The 16913-nt window shown below is 43.3% G+C and overlaps 1 protein-coding gene across 1 annotated transcript; it reads right to left on the bottom strand.

Moving 5' to 3' along the window:
* Window positions 1-3417: 3417 nt before the first annotated feature.
* Window positions 3418-16519, bottom strand: EXTL2 (exostosin like glycosyltransferase 2). Its single transcript, XM_063135679.1, has 5 exons — window positions 16362-16519; window positions 14124-14185; window positions 9806-10233; window positions 7588-7658; window positions 3418-6306 (listed from the first exon to the last, which is right to left on the bottom strand). The coding sequence occupies exons 2-5, from the start codon at window positions 14126-14128 to the stop codon at window positions 5815-5817; spliced, it is 996 nt and encodes a 331-aa protein (XP_062991749.1). The 5' UTR covers window positions 14129-14185; window positions 16362-16519; the 3' UTR covers window positions 3418-5814.
* Between the last annotated feature and the right edge of the window lie 394 nt (window positions 16520-16913).

The following is a 16913-nucleotide window of genomic DNA, read 5'->3' as shown; positions in this document are numbered from 1 at the left end:
ATATCAGACTACCTAAGAGATCAGTAAATGGCTTTCCAGATTCTGTCAATGTCAATGACTCAACCTTCTGGGAAGGACAGTAAGGAAAATCTTCCTAATAACTTTTGTTTTCTGAAGGCTGCAGACACCATTTTTCATTCATCTCTGCAAGTCCTTGTTCCCTTTCAGAAATATTTTCCCCTTTACTCAAATATTCTACTGTGGTCCATCAGCCATGTTGTCCATTCGATACTTGTTAGAGGCTGCAGCTGACCCTGATCATTGTGATTCATCTGCTGTCTGTCTCAACAGGCAAAAATATTGCATTTGTGACCTTTGGTATATAGATAGAGATACACACTGTACTGTTCAATATACCAATTAACATATTTCCAGTACAATAACACATGGCAACATTTTCACCTAAATATTAAGTTGCACACCTGTTAATGGTTTCAACTACCTCCTCTTTTATTGGTTGTGGCTTGTAATGACTCCTTAAGAGTGACATCTGCTGGCTAAATTGAGAAAATCCAGCAATGGGGCAGTAGTGATTATCTTCCTATATAAGAATATGGTAGCGTAAGGGTTATCACTTGAGCTCTACCAGAGCAATTTTGCTCATTTTTGTTTTAAACTGAAGCTTGACCAGTGTAGATATGCAGAAAATTTTGAAATTTTAGAAAAGTTCAGATCTTGAGCTTTGGGCAGCTTAAGAAGGGAGAGGGATGAAGCAAAGGGGAGGGTAATGCATATGTTCCTCAATGTGCATGTAATATAGCATGTGACACAGTGTGTCTAGGCACGTGTAACAATGCTTATTCCTGTGAGCTCTTAGAATACTGGACCAAAGAAAGGACAGACACAGAACATTGGGAAAGAGGCTGAAGAAAAATCATTTGGTGATAGGGCTTCTCCACATTCAGCAAAAATCCCGCAGCCGTACCGGAGCTTTGACTTTGAAAGTCTTCACGGATTTCACAATTGGCTATATATACACGCTCCCTCCTTGTTTTTGCCAGTTCCTTCCCATATATTTCGGTTCTACCACAAGCAGATGGGATTGTTTTATATCACATTTTCTATTTATTACTGCATTTTCAAGGTTTTATAAAATGATGGATTCCTGCTTGAAAATAGTGCAAGAGGCAATGGAAGTTAACAACACCATGGAATGGACCTGCAAGCTTCTATGAGTGACCAATCATGAGCATACAATAAATTGCTCATGTTGAAAAACTCAAATTAAGAGAAATATAAGCTGAGGAGAAAGAGCTGAAAGGTTACTAGAGGGCGAAGAGAGACAAACATTTTACATCAGGTGTTTTTGACCTCAGACTTCAAGAAATGGTAAACAATCTTTTTAAAAATATAATCTTTCCCCCCTCCACCTTTGCCTATTTATTTGTAGTACTTTTATTTTAAAAGTGTAAAATTGTTCCATCATCAAGGGAAATGGCCAAATATATTTTTATCCAAGCATTCTCAGACAACTTGCCCCCATGGTGACACGGAATTTGCAGCACTTGAATGAAGAGTTGGGAACTAGAAGATCTCCAATAGCAGATTAAAAGTAGTGGCAGTTTTTATGTAGTGGGCCTCAGGAAATAATTCTAACTCCATTCAATATTTTCATATCTAAATATGGGTCATCAGGATTATACAGGAAAGCATTCCTCTGGACTTAGTAAAGAGGCTATCTAACCTCCTCCACTCCCTCTTTAGGATTATGCTTGGTGCATTCACTGAGATGAAGACATGTCAAGTCTCACCAGCTTAATCCACTACGTATCATTTAATTTGTATAAAAGATTGGTGTCGAGGCTCAAGCTTCTAAGTCCCATCAGAACAACAATCTCTGCTCTCTTTAGTCCCAGGTAAAAGACCTTAGCTCTGCAGTTATGGTAAATTTCAAGTTATCTGTGTATTTTCGAGTTATTTTTATTACTGTATACATGTATGGATGCTTTCTTTTGATGTATTTGGCATGGCCTTTGGCTAGTACAATAAACTTTGGATTGATATTTACTAGATGAATTTGTATCTTGCACTTCTCCTGCAGAGCTTTATAGTACTACTCAGAAGTAAGTCCCACTGAGTTCAATGGGGCTTATTCTCAGATAAGTGGGTATGGGACTGCAGCTTTAACTTCACAACAACTTTTTGAGGAAGATTAAGCTGAGAGATAATGACTTGCCCAAAGCTAGTCAGTGAGCTTCATAGCTAAGCCGGGGTTTAGATCTGGATTTTCCACATTCATGCCTGTTCTGACGGTTTATCATCTATGCCACATTGGCTCTGAAATTGCACAGTGCCAAAGAAAATGCATTCCTTACCTGCTTAGAGCAAAATCCTATGCAAGTTTAGACAGAAAAAGTCCTACAACTTCCAGCATTCCCCACCCAGCACCGCTTTTTCTGTCTAAAGCTGCATAGGAGTGTACTCTAAGTCACTTTCTTCTTTATTAAACTTGCAGGAGCAGTGGAAAACAGTGCCAACTCATGTATAAAGTACAAAGTTCCAAAAACCAGCACCAGGTGATGAAACAGGTTCTAGGGCAGCCCCCCAGCTGGCACCCTCCAGACGTGTTAGACTACAACTCCTATCAATGCTTACCTGGTGGCTAAGCTGATGGGTTGATAGAAGTTGTAGTCCAAAACTTCTGGAGGTTGGGAAAGGTGGTTCTATGGTGCATCCTGGATGAAATTATACGTTGGAACCCATCCTGTTTTGGATGGCTATCCTAATGAAAGTCACATTAATCCAGCTGGATCTTTCCTGGATGGAAACTAGCTTTAAAATACTATCTGAGAAAATTCTAGCAGTGAATGCAATATTGCCTTCATCAGGAGATACCCCAGCAAAGGCATTAATCTATCATGATCACAAGTTTGAAGCTAAGATACCTTCCACCTACAGACGGGGCAGGCACCTGGGTTCCTCCAAATGATTTGGACTACAGCTCCCATAATCCTTGACTTTTGGCCATGCTGACTGAAGTTATAGTCCAAAACAGGAGGGCATAAGGTTGCCTATCTCTGATCTAGATGGTATCAGTCCACATTCCTTCTTGGCGTAGCTGTTTACAACACTGAACAATTTATTTTTATTTATTAAGAAAATTCTGTTTGCTTTCTTAATGTTTGAGGTTGTTGGAGAGAATTCACATTTCAGTGGGAATACTAGAATGTACAGGGGGTGTACATGGCATATTTGGGAGTAAGCCCCAAATGGGACTTGACCTCCAAGTTATCATGTCCTAGTTTCAAATGTGGTCTTAAGTCATTTCTGACTCAGTTGCACAGCTGCAATCTCATACACATTTCTTTGGGAGAAAGTCCCATGAACAAAGTGAGATTTATTGGGAAACATGCACAGAGAAAGGAGTTAATTGCTTTCAGTCTAATACAGTTCCCTTTATCCAATAATCACATGGCATTTGTCATCACTGTGCATCTTTATTAGCTTTTTTGTTAGAAAGATAAAGAAAACAAAGGAAAAAAACCCCAACAGCACATTAATATAAAAGAGCAAAACACACACGACTTAGGGGAAAATACATTCTGAATCAAATACAATTGAATCAGGCAGCTGCAGCTGCTATTGAATTCTACAACATAAATATTCTCAACACCACAGTGTGTTTCTAGCTTATTTCTTGGAACAGAATACAAGAAGTCAAATACAAACTCAGACATAAAAAGCTTAGTTGAATGGATAGAAATAGGAAATATGGCACCTTGATATATGGGGTAGCATAGCTCCAATTCTAGAGCTAGGCTCAAGGTTATATTTATTTTTCTGAAAAAGTAATCAACCACCAATTTCAGATATCTACAGAATGCCAGAACAAATGCACACTCGTGATGCCAAACAAAGAAACATAGTCGAGCTCCAGGTTGACTGTAGCCTGCCAGATTTTAGAGACAAGTCCCCATTTTTGCAGCCTGTATGGCTGATGTGCCCAGTATTGCCTGGGGATGCATGTTACACAGGTCAGGATTAGACACTGAGAATGGCACGTCACCATTATAACTGATACACTGCAGGTGGGGGCTGCAATCCTCCACAGTTATGCATGCTTTGTTCCTGTTGAACTAGTCAAGAACAGCATGCACACTGCTAGATGTTTCCATTTACCTGGTTTTATTCCAGCAGGTCCCTCTGAACAGCAAAGTTGTATTTAAACATGGTGGGAATCAGGGACATTGCTAGGCACTTAAAAGATTAGGGGCCCAGGCCCATAGGCTTAATTCCCAAGCAGGCGGGAATTTTAGGGGGCCACAGCCTACTGGGAGGGGAGGATTCATCTTCCCCTCTCTGACTGTGATCCCCCCCAGAAATCCCAATTGGCAATTAAGCTTTAAAAATTCCTCCCATTGGCATTGATGGAAGCACTTTTTTCTAAGCTTAATTGTCATGCCAGTGCACGTGCGTGCATGTGTATTTTAGGGGTTGAAGTATATGGGGAGTGAAGTTTCCCCTTAATTTCCCAGCTGCAGTTCCTCTTGAAATTAACCACCTGCATGGTAATCAAGCTTAGAAACCCCCCTGTCCATTGTCACAAACAGACACTCAGGGTTCTGGGAAATAGATTGGGCCCCTGGAAATTAGGTTTGGGGACAGGGCCTAGCAACGTCCCTGGTGGAGATTAAAGTGTGGCTTGTATATTCTGGTGGAAGGGGATGCCATGGTGAAAAAGTAAGCAAAGACCTATGGCTGTACCCATAGAACATGCACAGTATGGACTCTCTGGATCCCAGCTCTGGCTGCAATGGAAAGCAGGTAATTGGATTCAGGACTGCAGCTCTTGAATACAGAGGAGGAACACAGACTATGGCTAAGACAGTGTCCCAGAATGTAACTAAAGTTCCCTACTGTTTTCACTGTGTCTACCCCAATTGCCCTGCCTTCTCCATGTCTTCTTTAGGATTTCCATGCACTTCCATCCCTAAGAAGGCTGCCTTTATAGGTTTTTGTAACAGGGCAGAGGATGAAGCTGGTCTCTCACCTTGGAGACCCAGGAACATTTCAGATTGAAGAACAGCAACTCAAAGTACAAGTTGTCCAAGCTTGGAGATGCTTTGTAGTTATGCCAGAACCAGAAAACTCTGCAAACAATTCACTGTGGCCCTTGGCCTGAGAAGTGTTAGTAAAACTCTTCTGAAATGCAAACAAAACAACCGTTGCTAAGATAAATAGATTCAAGGAAGTGGATGGCAAATAGATGTAAGGAAGTGGATGTGAAATTCCTCACATGGGCACAAACCAAAAGATGTGTGCACTTACTCTGAATATTTGGCCCTGTTTTTATTTATTTATTTTTATTATTTGAGGGGAAAGGAGAACGATTTCACTGCAAATGTGCAGGCTTGTAAATAGCTGCTGGCCTGCTTATCTACGAGGAACAAGAACTGCTGGGGAAAATGTTACACAAACCGGTTCTTCTTTTAGGTCACAAATAACTAACATGGATAAATGTGGGCCAGCCGGCCAATAGTAAACATTCTTGTGGGCTTAGCACTTTTTGCTGGAGACATATTGGTGACACTGATCATGTGAATGCTCCTGCATTTCTGGGATACTCCGGCTTCATGCAAGCGGGTTGGGTTGACTGAAATGCGGATAAATGACAAAGCCAACTGAAGAAGCTTTTTGCATGCTGAGCCACAGAGATGCAACACTTCAACTAGACCTCACATCCCCAAAGAGCTTTTGCAGGAGGAAGCTCCAAATAGTGTGCAACCTACAGATCTCTTACATACTTACTTCTCTACTGAGTTTATCATTTCAATGGCTGGGAAGCATGCTGAAGCATTTCCTTGCAGCACCTCCTTACATTTTATTCTTGTGATTAGCATAGTTTGGGAAACCAAACTGGGAAATCATAACGTTAGAATATTTTAAGGGCAGGTTGCCATAGATACTGACCAATTTATTTAGGCAGTAAGACCTCTGGAGCAAGTGTTCGGCCCGATGCCACATACCAGAATAGCCACTGTTACTCTCTTTCTCTAAATTCCTGATGTCTACCGGCTTCACAAACATGCCCGAAGGCTTTCCAGTATGTTTGGCCACTAAGAAATTCATGGCAATATCATCACAGTTTTGAGTCTCGTCTATCATGGCGTGCACAGCTTCAGGTAGTTTTTGAAATAGTTCTAGGTATTCGCTGCTGAAGAAGGCTGCTCCTATTAGGACCATGGAATACTGGTCCCCGTTTCCGATGCTGGGAGTCTGCAGTTCAAAGCTTCCATAGCTGTATATCCCTGAAGGGCTAGGCACATGCTTTCTAGGAACAAATCCCACTATCTGATCTGGAAATTGCTATAAGAAAGGTGGGGGAAATATTAAAATCTGAATAAGACAGTTATTCAAAGCCTTATTGAAACCGATCACAAGTACAGAGGATCCTATAATAAATTATACAGAAACTATATGGACAATAAAAGGTACTCTGGATAGAATCAGAAGGAAATAAGTTAACACAAAAGTATCTGTTAAACTTCCTAATTGGGCACCATTCATAAATCCATAATACTAGTGTTTTAAAATGGGACAGATGGGATCTTGATTTATATAATTTGCCCATGAAAATCTACAATACCAAAACTGAATAAAAAATATTGATGCTACAGCTACTAGGGCGTGGTCTTAGCTTGGTGGCAGCATATATATGCTTTGTATGCATAAGGTCCTATTCAAGTTCCTCACTAGTATGAAGATGCCTGCCTCAGATCCTGCAGAATTTGAGCCCTGCTGCTCATCAAGATTGATGGTTCTGGGCTGTATGAGCATTTGAAGTAGCAAAGGGCAGATTCTTCTTTACTATATGATCTTATCATCAGTGGTTAAGTAGAAGTAACTAAGATTATAATGTTCTGAACACTTACCTAGACACAAGTGCTATTGGCATATACCTCTGAGCAGACATTACAATAAAAATATTTAATAATTGTTTAGCACTTTCAAGTGTTCAAAGCACTTCACATGCATTAGCTTGTTGGTAATAATACTGACTTACCTGACAGGGTTGTTGTAAAGATTACAACCAACCTGTCATGTAAGTCAGTATTATCATCCCCCATATTACAGATGGGGTTGCGGGGGGGTGGAAACTGAGGATGACAGAGTGGCTTGCCCAAGGCCACCTAACAAGTTCATGTAAGAGGCAAGATTCGAACTAGGGACATCCTGATTTGTAGCTCAATCTCTTAGCTGCTGTGTTACACCAGCTTTTTGATATAGAGAAATGAAGTATAAGCTTTTGTTTATTACATTTAAGTCCTACCTTTTCTTGCAAAGAACCCATATATCTCATGGGAGAGGAGGGCACCTTGGTGAGCATCAAGAAAAGTGTCCAGGGGCACATTACTGACCACAGCACCACATTCCCACTCCCTGATCTGGAAGACCTTCCAACCCTCTGGTAGATACTTATCCACCCTACCCTGGGAATCACTGTGTTTTAAGGACATAGATATGTTTACTCAGAAGTACCCCTATGGTAATGTGCCTAGGACTACATCCCTGCAAGAATAGCACATCACTCAAATGTACTTTTATATTCCTTAAAATAAGGTGCACGAAGCAAAATGCAGACATTACCTGCCAAATGGAGAAAGCGAAAACTAGGTCATAGGCACTAACTAGGGTATCATCATCCATCATCAGAACAGCTGCATGGAGAAAAATGCATTTTGATGAGTGCACACATTAAAAAAAGACATTACTAAGCAAAATACATATGACAAATTGGAACAATGTTCACTGCAATTACTCTTCCTGCGAAAAACATCGGAAGAGTCTAACCATCCTTTGGAGCAAGAGATGAACCAAGATTTGGGAAAAATCAAAGGGTGCCTTGCTAAACTCAATTGGCTGTGGTTTACTAGTGCAAAACAAGGTTTTCTAACTCTTTTAGACTCAATAGCTTGCAGTGCTGGGGGGGAGGAATATAGTATATAGTGGGGAACCCAAAATGCGATGTGAACAGCTGAAGTGGAGCTCTCTGGGCATTTCCAAAAGTAAGCATGACTTGGTGAAGTAGCCTCTTATTTACATTATACACTAAAACTAGGGTGTGGAACTGCTTTCAGCTTGAGTGCCGAACAGGGCCGGTGCCAGACTATTCAGCGCCCTAGGCTGTGAGCGGCTTCCAGCCGGGTGCGCCCTTCCGAAGCCACCCCCCAACCCCAGCGTCCTGGCTTCGAAGCCAGGAGCGGGCGCTGGCTTTGAAGCCAGAATGCTGGGGTTGGGGGGCGGGGGGGCGGCTTCTGAACAGCGCGCCCGGAAGCTGCTCTAGGAGAGCAGCTTCCAGGCACACCATTCGGCGCCCTCCTTTGGTTGACGCTCTAGGCCGCCACCTTAGCTGTCTCTATGGCAGCGCCGGCCCTGGTGCCAAATTCCATTTCAGATAACTTTTCAGGGGCACATTCTGCTTGTGGGTGCGGCCGAAGGCAAAAGGGGGCAGGGCCAAACATACCCAGCTTAAAGCTCTTACTGCACGTAACTAAGCTTTCAGAGAGGCATTTAGAATGAGGGGGAAACTGCACAACTGAGAAACCACCGAATGAATGGCAATTGGGGAAAGGGATTGAGACCATCTGGGGAACCCTGGAGGTTGAATTGCCTCCCCCACCCCCCGGAACTGATGTTCTTCATCCCTGCTCTAAGAGGCATAGAAGAGGCCCACTATCCCATATTGTGCACTAGGATCCCAAGCTTTTGTACTCAGAGTGGATCTCCCTTTGTTCTGTGGGACTTAACTCCCCATTAACTCTGCTTAAGATGCCAGCTTCGCCTGCCACAATCCGAACTGGAAGCTCCTAACACACAGCCCCATGAGACTGCCACTGAAGCCTTCAGACTGTCAAGGAGGAGGAACAGTTGCAGTTTAAATGCTGAGTCAAAGAATATTTTTGGGGGTGGGGGTATGCCACTCCTTTAGTAATGAAACTCAGCATGCCAAGCTAGACATGTTCATATATACTGAGCTGTATATCAAGAGCTTTGGCAACATCCCTAGTTTTAGGTGGGGTGAGGTGATACGAACGTTCGCTCGCAGGTCTTTGATCTGTGATGGTTTATTCCAGTGGAGGCTGATGGCTCTGATGTCAGTGGGGCTGTGACTCTGTTCTGGGTTTCAGTCAGAATAAGGCAGAACTCTAAAGGAGCTATCCAAAGTGCTGACCTCAACCCTCAAACTAGGTAAAGCACCATGGAGAGGGTGACCATATGAAAAGGAGGGCAGGGCTCCTGTATCTTTAATAGTTGTATTGAAAAGAGAATTTCTGCAGGTATCATTTGTATATATGGAGAACCTGGTGAAATTTCCTCTTCATCACACCAGTTAAAGCTGCAGGTGCCCTGCCCTCTTTTAAATCTGGTCACTCTAGAATAGCTCCTGCAGCTTTAACTATTGTGATGAAGAGGGAATTTCACCAGGTTCTCCATAAATGCAAATGACACCTGCTGAAATTCCCTTTTCTATGCAACTGTTAAAGATACAGAGCCCTGTCCTCCTTTTCATATGGTCACCCTAACCATGGAAAGCTCCTTTAGAGTTCTGACTGAACTCCAGAGCAGAGTCACAGCCCCACTGACATCAGAGCTATCAGCCTCCACTGGTTTATTCCCCACTTGATGGGAATGACAGTCCCACTTGATGCTGCAGTCATCAACTGTTGAATCTGCATCAGATGAGACAGCACCCAACTTATAACCCACCTCTCCAAGTGGAATAATGCTGTAAGCAGTAATGATAACTGGCGGGTGGACGGGTTGCGGGGTGGGGGTGGGGGGGAGAGAGAGAGAGAGTCACTACCTTTTGTTTCCAGCTCAGGGAAAACCTGAAGCCTGTTCCTCATGTGATTGATTGTTTGCACTTTGAAGATAACCGGGATGGGATGTGGTCCCAGGGAGTTCCAGATTTCCTCGGGCGCTTTCTCTCCAATGTTATTCCATACAACAATCACTTTGTGCAAATGAGGGATGGCTTGATAGTGATTCAATAGCTTCAGAAGCAAGTCGGTTCGGTTGTACGTTTGCATAATGAGAGTAAATGAATCTGAGGCAGACTGGCTCTGGGATTTCCTTTCCCTTCGCAAAGTAAGTATTTTATCTTCCTTAATATTAGGCAGCAAAGCTGTTAATGCACCTGCCACCAGGAGCAATAAAAGGATCACAACGGAAGAGAAGTGAAGGAGCCGGATCCCCATGATTCTTCCAGGTAGCTTGCAGGTGTGATAAAACCTTTAACATTAAAAAAAAAGGTGTGTGTGTAGGGTGGGGAAAAATCAATCAGTCAGTCATAATCACACCTTGCAAAATACAAAATTGACATCAGCAAACAAAAACTGTTTAAAGTCAAATGGGTTTTGCAGAATCAGAGCAGATTCTGGAGGGCACCAGGATGAGAAAGCCTGGCCTAGTAGCTACAAAATCTCAAGAAAGGGCTACAGGCCTGCCCCTGCTCTAGGAGGAGTTGACTAGGGTTGTGGGTACTGTACCCAAATCATGCCTGTCCAGCTGAAAGTCTTTGCGGGCAAGAGATGGAGCCTTCAGTGCAGCAGGCAGAAAACACTGCATCACCAAGAAGGTACTTGGCTGCCTTGAAGCCCAGTATTGGGCAAAAGGCGGTATATATATAAATAAATAAATAAAATGGCCAAACTCTTAGTATTTATACCAGGACCAGCCAATCAAAAAGCTTCATACTGTGTGCCAATCCCACAGTCCGTTGGTGCTCACCCCATGTCCTTCTGAAGATGTCTCCAAGGCCTAAGCACAGTCCAAGGCCGCTCAGTAGTGTTCAAGCCCCAAGAGTCCTTGACATTGGCCTCTCTAGCAGAGGCTCTTGGGCCTAGTTTGATGATTGGCATGCTCTGAGCAGAAGTAACCAGCAAGCCACGAGCAGCCCAGGCTTCATGATTACCTGCTGATATGAAAGTGTAGGAGCACAAAGCCCCAGAGAACAGATGTACATGTGCTGGGACCACTTTTTACCAGTCACCAGTGCCCATTTGCTTGGGCAGAGGCATATGCACCCTACCATGTATTTGCAGGACCAGCGATTGAATTGCACCCTGTTTTTCAAAGAGAAGATTTTCCTAATGATATGGTGTCATATCATTACGTCAGTTAAATACAGGCTGCTTCAGCACAGGCTGCTGGGATACCGATAAGGAGGCAGGAGAATCCTCACCAAGGACCAGGCACTAGAACAGAGGTCCAGAATCCTTCAGCCTAATTTAGTCTCAGAGAAGTTCTCAGCGTGTGTGTGATTCCAGTGGTGGGCAGGTCCAAAGACGGAAGGGGCAGAGCCAAAAATACCAGCATATTTAAGCTTGAAGTCCTTACTGCCAATAACTAAGCCTTCGGAGAGGCATTTCAGCCTTTTAAAATGCAGGAAAAACTGCACAGAAGCTGGGAAATTACCCAATACAGGCCATCTGGAGAACTCCGAAGGGCCAGATTGGGACTCCGGGCTTGAGGTTCTGCACCTCTGCACTAGAACAACTAGCCTATGATACAATACACATCATTTACACCTAAAGTTTATGTCATGTAAATTTTTCATGCTGCCACTAGCTTTGTGCTTCAGCTAACAAAATAGTCTCGTTCAAATCAAGGAGAGCAATTCAAATTAGATGTGGGAATGTAAGCTGATGAATGCTTGCTGATGGAGACCCAAGGCAGCACACACACACAAAAAAAAGATGGTATGAATTGAGAAATGGGAAAAAATAGAATAATTTCTAAGTGGGCAAATAGGCACTGGGAGAGGAATAGCAAGAGGAATCCACAGCTCTCTTTCCCTGCTCTATGCAGAGCAGTACTCAGCCACATCAAATATCCTGCAAAAGGATTTCTGAGAAGGTACACTTTTTGCATTTACTGTTACGTTCCCTTTTATTTTTTTCAAATCTATATTGTAATGCGCTAGGGATTAGAGGGTGGCTATAAAGCTTCTGGGAGTTATTGGTTGACCTACCCTGATTATCACAGAGCGACAGGACAGGCAGAACAGCCTGCCACTGGTTTTGGCTTTTTAGTTCATACAGGATGCTTCCAGATGAGGCCTGCATTGTGCGATCGCCCTGCCCCATTCAAATCATTCTCTTCCATTTTTAGCCATCACATGTTTTCCCACCACTTCTTCTGACTTTTTTTCTTAACGCCCCCATCAGTTAAAGCAGGTGCTGTTGCACTCATGTCCTATGCATGGTTCTCTGGTTAACAGCTGGTTGACCACTGTGTGAACAGAATGCTGGACTAGATGGACCCTTGGTCTGATCCAGCGAGGTTCTTCTTTTGTTCGTAAGAAGAAAAGATGAGTTAGCTACACAGTGCCTTTTGATTATTAGCTCTTGGAGTCATCAATTGATGACTCCAAGAGCCAGTGTGGTGTAGTGGTTGTTGGACTGGGAGTCGGGGGATCTGGGTTCTAGTCTCCATTTGGCCATGGAAATCCACTGTGTGACTTTGGGCCAGTCACAGACTCTCAGCCCAACCTACCTCACAGGGTTGTTGTTGTGAGGATAACATGGAGAGGAGGAGGATTATGTACGTAGCCTTGGGTTCCTTGGAGGAAAAAAGCAGGATATAAATGTAATAAATAAATAAAATCAATTGGGAACCACCCACAGAGGGGTAGGGCAAGCACAAGGGCCTAGGGAAGAAGAGGGTAAAAACTAGGGGCTTCAGGAAAATGGCCCTTTGTTGTAGTGGTTTGATTAAAAGCAAAGAGATCCATCTCCAAATCCCCACTCAGTTATGAAGCCCACTGGGCAACTTAAGCCAGTTGGTATCTCTCTGCCTACCCTGCCTCATAGGGTTGTTTTGAGAATGGGGTTAAGGTGGGAAGAATCCTGTATGCTGCTCTGAGCAACTTCGGGAAAGGATGGGCTATAAATGTACTTGGGGTGGGTGGGGAAGGGTGAGATATAAATGTACGAAATGAAATTAAAAGGCAAGAACTTGAGAACACAGCAAGCCAGGAGAAGCTCTGGAGCTTAGGGCAGAGAGGTAAGAGACAGTGATCCAGAGGAATGGAAGACTAAAACTGGAAGGGAACGGACACATGTGACTAGGAATTGCAGTGGTGAGGAGGACTGAAGTTCACATATCGATCCGAAGTTACCAATCAAATCTGTGGCTGCAGGCCTCTTATTTGATTTGTTAAAAGGGGGTAAAGGGGAGGAACTGTCACCACCACCAGCCATTCCAGTAGACTGTAAGGGAAATGAGAGGGGAAGCAAGGTCTTTCTACCAGCCCTGCTAAAAGACTGCTTCATTTCCCCGCATCTCCTTCACCCATTCCTTTTTCCTTGAGTGTCATGTCTTTTATATTGTAAGCCTATGGGCAGGGACCGTATGGTTTAACTGATTGATGGTAAGCTGCTCCAGGGGCCTTTTTGGCTGAGGAGTGAGATAAAAACACTTTTAACAAATAAATAAGAAAAAAAGAAAGAAGGGGTGGCGACGAAATGAACCTGGTAATAAGGAAACATACTAAAAGAGGACAAAATCACCAAGCAGAAACTGTGGACTATTTTCAGCTGCAAGCATCAAATGAGATTAACAGGCCAAGATCTCAGTGAGGTGATAAAGTTGAGTCTGACTGTACCACTTCAGAATATATATGACTGAATGCTCCCCTATACAATATCTATCTATCTCCCTTGACATCCATTTAAATGAAGTAGATCCTCCCTTACATCCTCGATGTGCTCATGATGGGATTTAGGTTATCTGAACTATTTCGTCAATGTAGGGGTTTATGGGATCAGGCCATTAGAGTCACCGCAAATTATATATAAAATGAAACCATGGATTGCAAGGTAGAATTGTGTTGAATAATGCTGGCTCTTTTCTTAATATATAAATGTACCATATGCAAAGACAGATGTGCAGTGATGCACATGCGACAGACAGGTTCCTGCAGGCAAACTCTGCTTCAGTAATACAATTCAAATGTCTCTGTACAGCAAGCCAAATAGCAGTAACATCTCCTAGCACTGAAATGTTTATAGCAACATCCTTTTCTTCCAGATGCTAGAAACACAGACCATAATTTAATTTCTAAACAGCATATATTCAAAATATTTCAATAGAGGAATACATTTTGTATGAGAACTCACCTCATTCCTGCACAGGAAGCTTTATTGTTAGTCTGCCAGGGAACTTGGGATAGCCTTTAGCTCTGTTGGAAAATGAAGTAATTCACAATTATACATTGTCATAGGCCACTTACAAGATGATCAGGCAGAGGAACACATAGGTGAAACTTTTACCAGGCAAATTTGCTAGTATGTGTACAGTGCTATTAACTGTCCTGTTCCCTCTGATTGTGAAGATTGTATGATTTTTTTATAACGTTCATGTATTACTTCCTGCCAATGTGTACAATACAGCAAGTCCCACAGTGTAACTAAGCCTGCAGTGGTATACCATCCAGGAGTGGGCAACATGTGGCTGTACAGATGTTTTGGCCTACAGCACCCATTAGCCCTAGCCAGCATAGCCAATGGCGAGGAATGATGGGCACTGTAGGCCAAAATATATGCAAGGCCACACTTACCCGGGACTAAGCCTTATTGAACACAGTGTAACTAATTTCCAAGGAAACATGCATAGGATTGCACTCTTTATGTACAATTACAGCTAAATGTGTTTAGGATCAAATTCCCAGTCCAAATACAATGCCATGTGAAATAGAGAGTACATCCAGCCTTCCCCATCCTGGTGCCTTCCTGATGTTTTGGATTTCGTTCCATTGGCTGTGTTGGCTAGGGCTTTTGGGAGCTGAAGTCCAAAACATCAGGAGGGCACAAGTTGTGGAAGGATGACATATTTCTCTCTTTCAATGCATCCTTCTCAATTGCTTGTTTTGGCTTCTTCAATGGATGGTTTTATTTCATGCTGAAGCATATCTTGAGATCGATAGATTTTGATTGGTTCTCATTTTAAGAGTGGCTAAACATTTTAAGGGTGGCTAAACATGAATGAATTTTAAGGGTGGCTAAACTGTTATGTAGCCTGTCTGTATGTCTATCTCACACATTTAAACAACTGTTATGTAGGAAGTAGACTAGGGCCTTAGCTAGACCTAAGGATTATCCCAGACAAATGGGTCGTCCCTGCCTGCTCCCGGGATCCCCTGTGTGCCATTTGGATGCACAAGGACGATGCCAGGATATAGGCCTGGTTTAGCTATGGCCTAGAACTCAGACTGATTCCTTGTTTTACCACTGCTTTTCTGTATTATCTTAAGCAAGTTATATGTGGTGAAGGAATTTGCTCCATGACCAGCACATTCACTGAAAATTTCCCTCGCTAACCTCCTTGGAATTCATTTCCATGTACATGTACTTAGAATAATGACTAACGTGAGTTTATTATCTCCATCTTGCAGTGCAATGCAGTGTGCACATTCGGAGCAAGGCCCATTGATCTCAATGGGACTTGTTCCCAAATGTGTATGCATCGCTTTAGGCTATCAGAATAACACCTCAAGTATGTTTGTGATCTAAGGCCACAACACTCTAAGACAGCCTTCTCTATCCTGGTGTCCTCCAGATGTTTTGGAGTTCAACTCCCTTCAGCCCCAAACAGCACGTCCAATGTTCAGGAAAGCTTGAAATTGTAGTCCAAAAATCTGGGGGGCACCAGGTTGGGGAAGGGTACTTTAAAACATGCTCAGTGGACTTACTTTTGAGTACTCACATACAGGCTTGGGCTCTTACGACTTAAATCCTATGGGGCTGCTGTAGGTGCAAAAGGGCAAATAGAGGCTTGTGTAGCTGCAGCTAAAATAGTATCCAAAGGAGCAACTCGTTAAAAAACCCACCTCACTATAATTTTGTGCTCGCAGACGAGAACTAAACCTGCTACAAAGGTCTTAGGGTTGCAAACAATCCCAACTCCACCCTCACATTGGTAGTGGCTGTGGTGGGGATGTTTTGCACAGCAATAACCACTAATGCTCCTGCAGTGGTGAGCCTGATCCTATGAGCTCCGCAAAGCCGTGCCAAATCGAATATGCAGTCCATTACCTAGCATTATAAAATCTTCAAAATATTCTCTAGGGTTCCCCCCCCTCTACTATAGCAAAACACACACACACACAAAACCACAGCAACATAAAAGCACACACACACACGCGAACACCACCACCGGTGAGGTCAAGAAATAGGTCCCTGCAGTTTGCTTCTCTTCCACGGCCCCCTCCCCACGGTTCCGAAATTGGAAGCGGCAGATCCATACAATCGCGCCTCTATCCAAACGTAAAAAGCTTCTCTCCCCTTCCCTCGCCGTTATGATATTGTCTTCCAGTCTTGCCTCTTCTCCTTCGTCATGACTTAAATTTGTCTCGTTACCTGCATTCAAGGGGGCCGGGCGCGATTTCACATCGTCAGCAGAAAGAATGGCAGCGGAGATTTCGAGGACGGCTTGAAAGGGACGATCGAAGCGGACCGGCGACTGCCCAGATCTGCACCGCTTGATTCAACTGCAATTGAAAACATCCATCGCAACGTGAGAGGGACGCAAAAGGGGGCTGTACCAAGTCCCGCAATTCCTTCCCTTTTTGTTGCCTTGTGCTTCCTGTTGAAAGGAGGCGCTCTTCTTCCTCCAGTGCCTGCCATTGGCGAGGGCGATTTTGCTTTGCTTTATTTCTACCTGCGTCTCGATTTATTTTTGTGATCATCCGTCGCAAGGACTCTTTTTTTAGACTCAGATTCTGACTGATCGCCGGAGTAGTTAGCTCAGAAGAAGCGTGGTGGTGTTAGAACCAGTAATCCCAAAATTTTATCGCTTTAATCACACACGGGGCCAAAAAAGCTCTTTAGGATTTGTTAGTATAGAAAGCGACACAAGATTCGTCGTTGTCTTTATGTATATGATTTTATACGTATGCGGCATCCAGAAAG

This window comes from Elgaria multicarinata, chromosome 1, assembly GCF_023053635.1.
Source record: "Elgaria multicarinata webbii isolate HBS135686 ecotype San Diego chromosome 1, rElgMul1.1.pri, whole genome shotgun sequence".
NCBI lineage: Eukaryota > Metazoa > Chordata > Lepidosauria > Squamata > Anguidae > Elgaria > Elgaria multicarinata.
The sequence above is the reverse complement of the archived record's forward strand: the minus strand, read 5'-3'. Positions and strand labels throughout refer to the sequence as shown.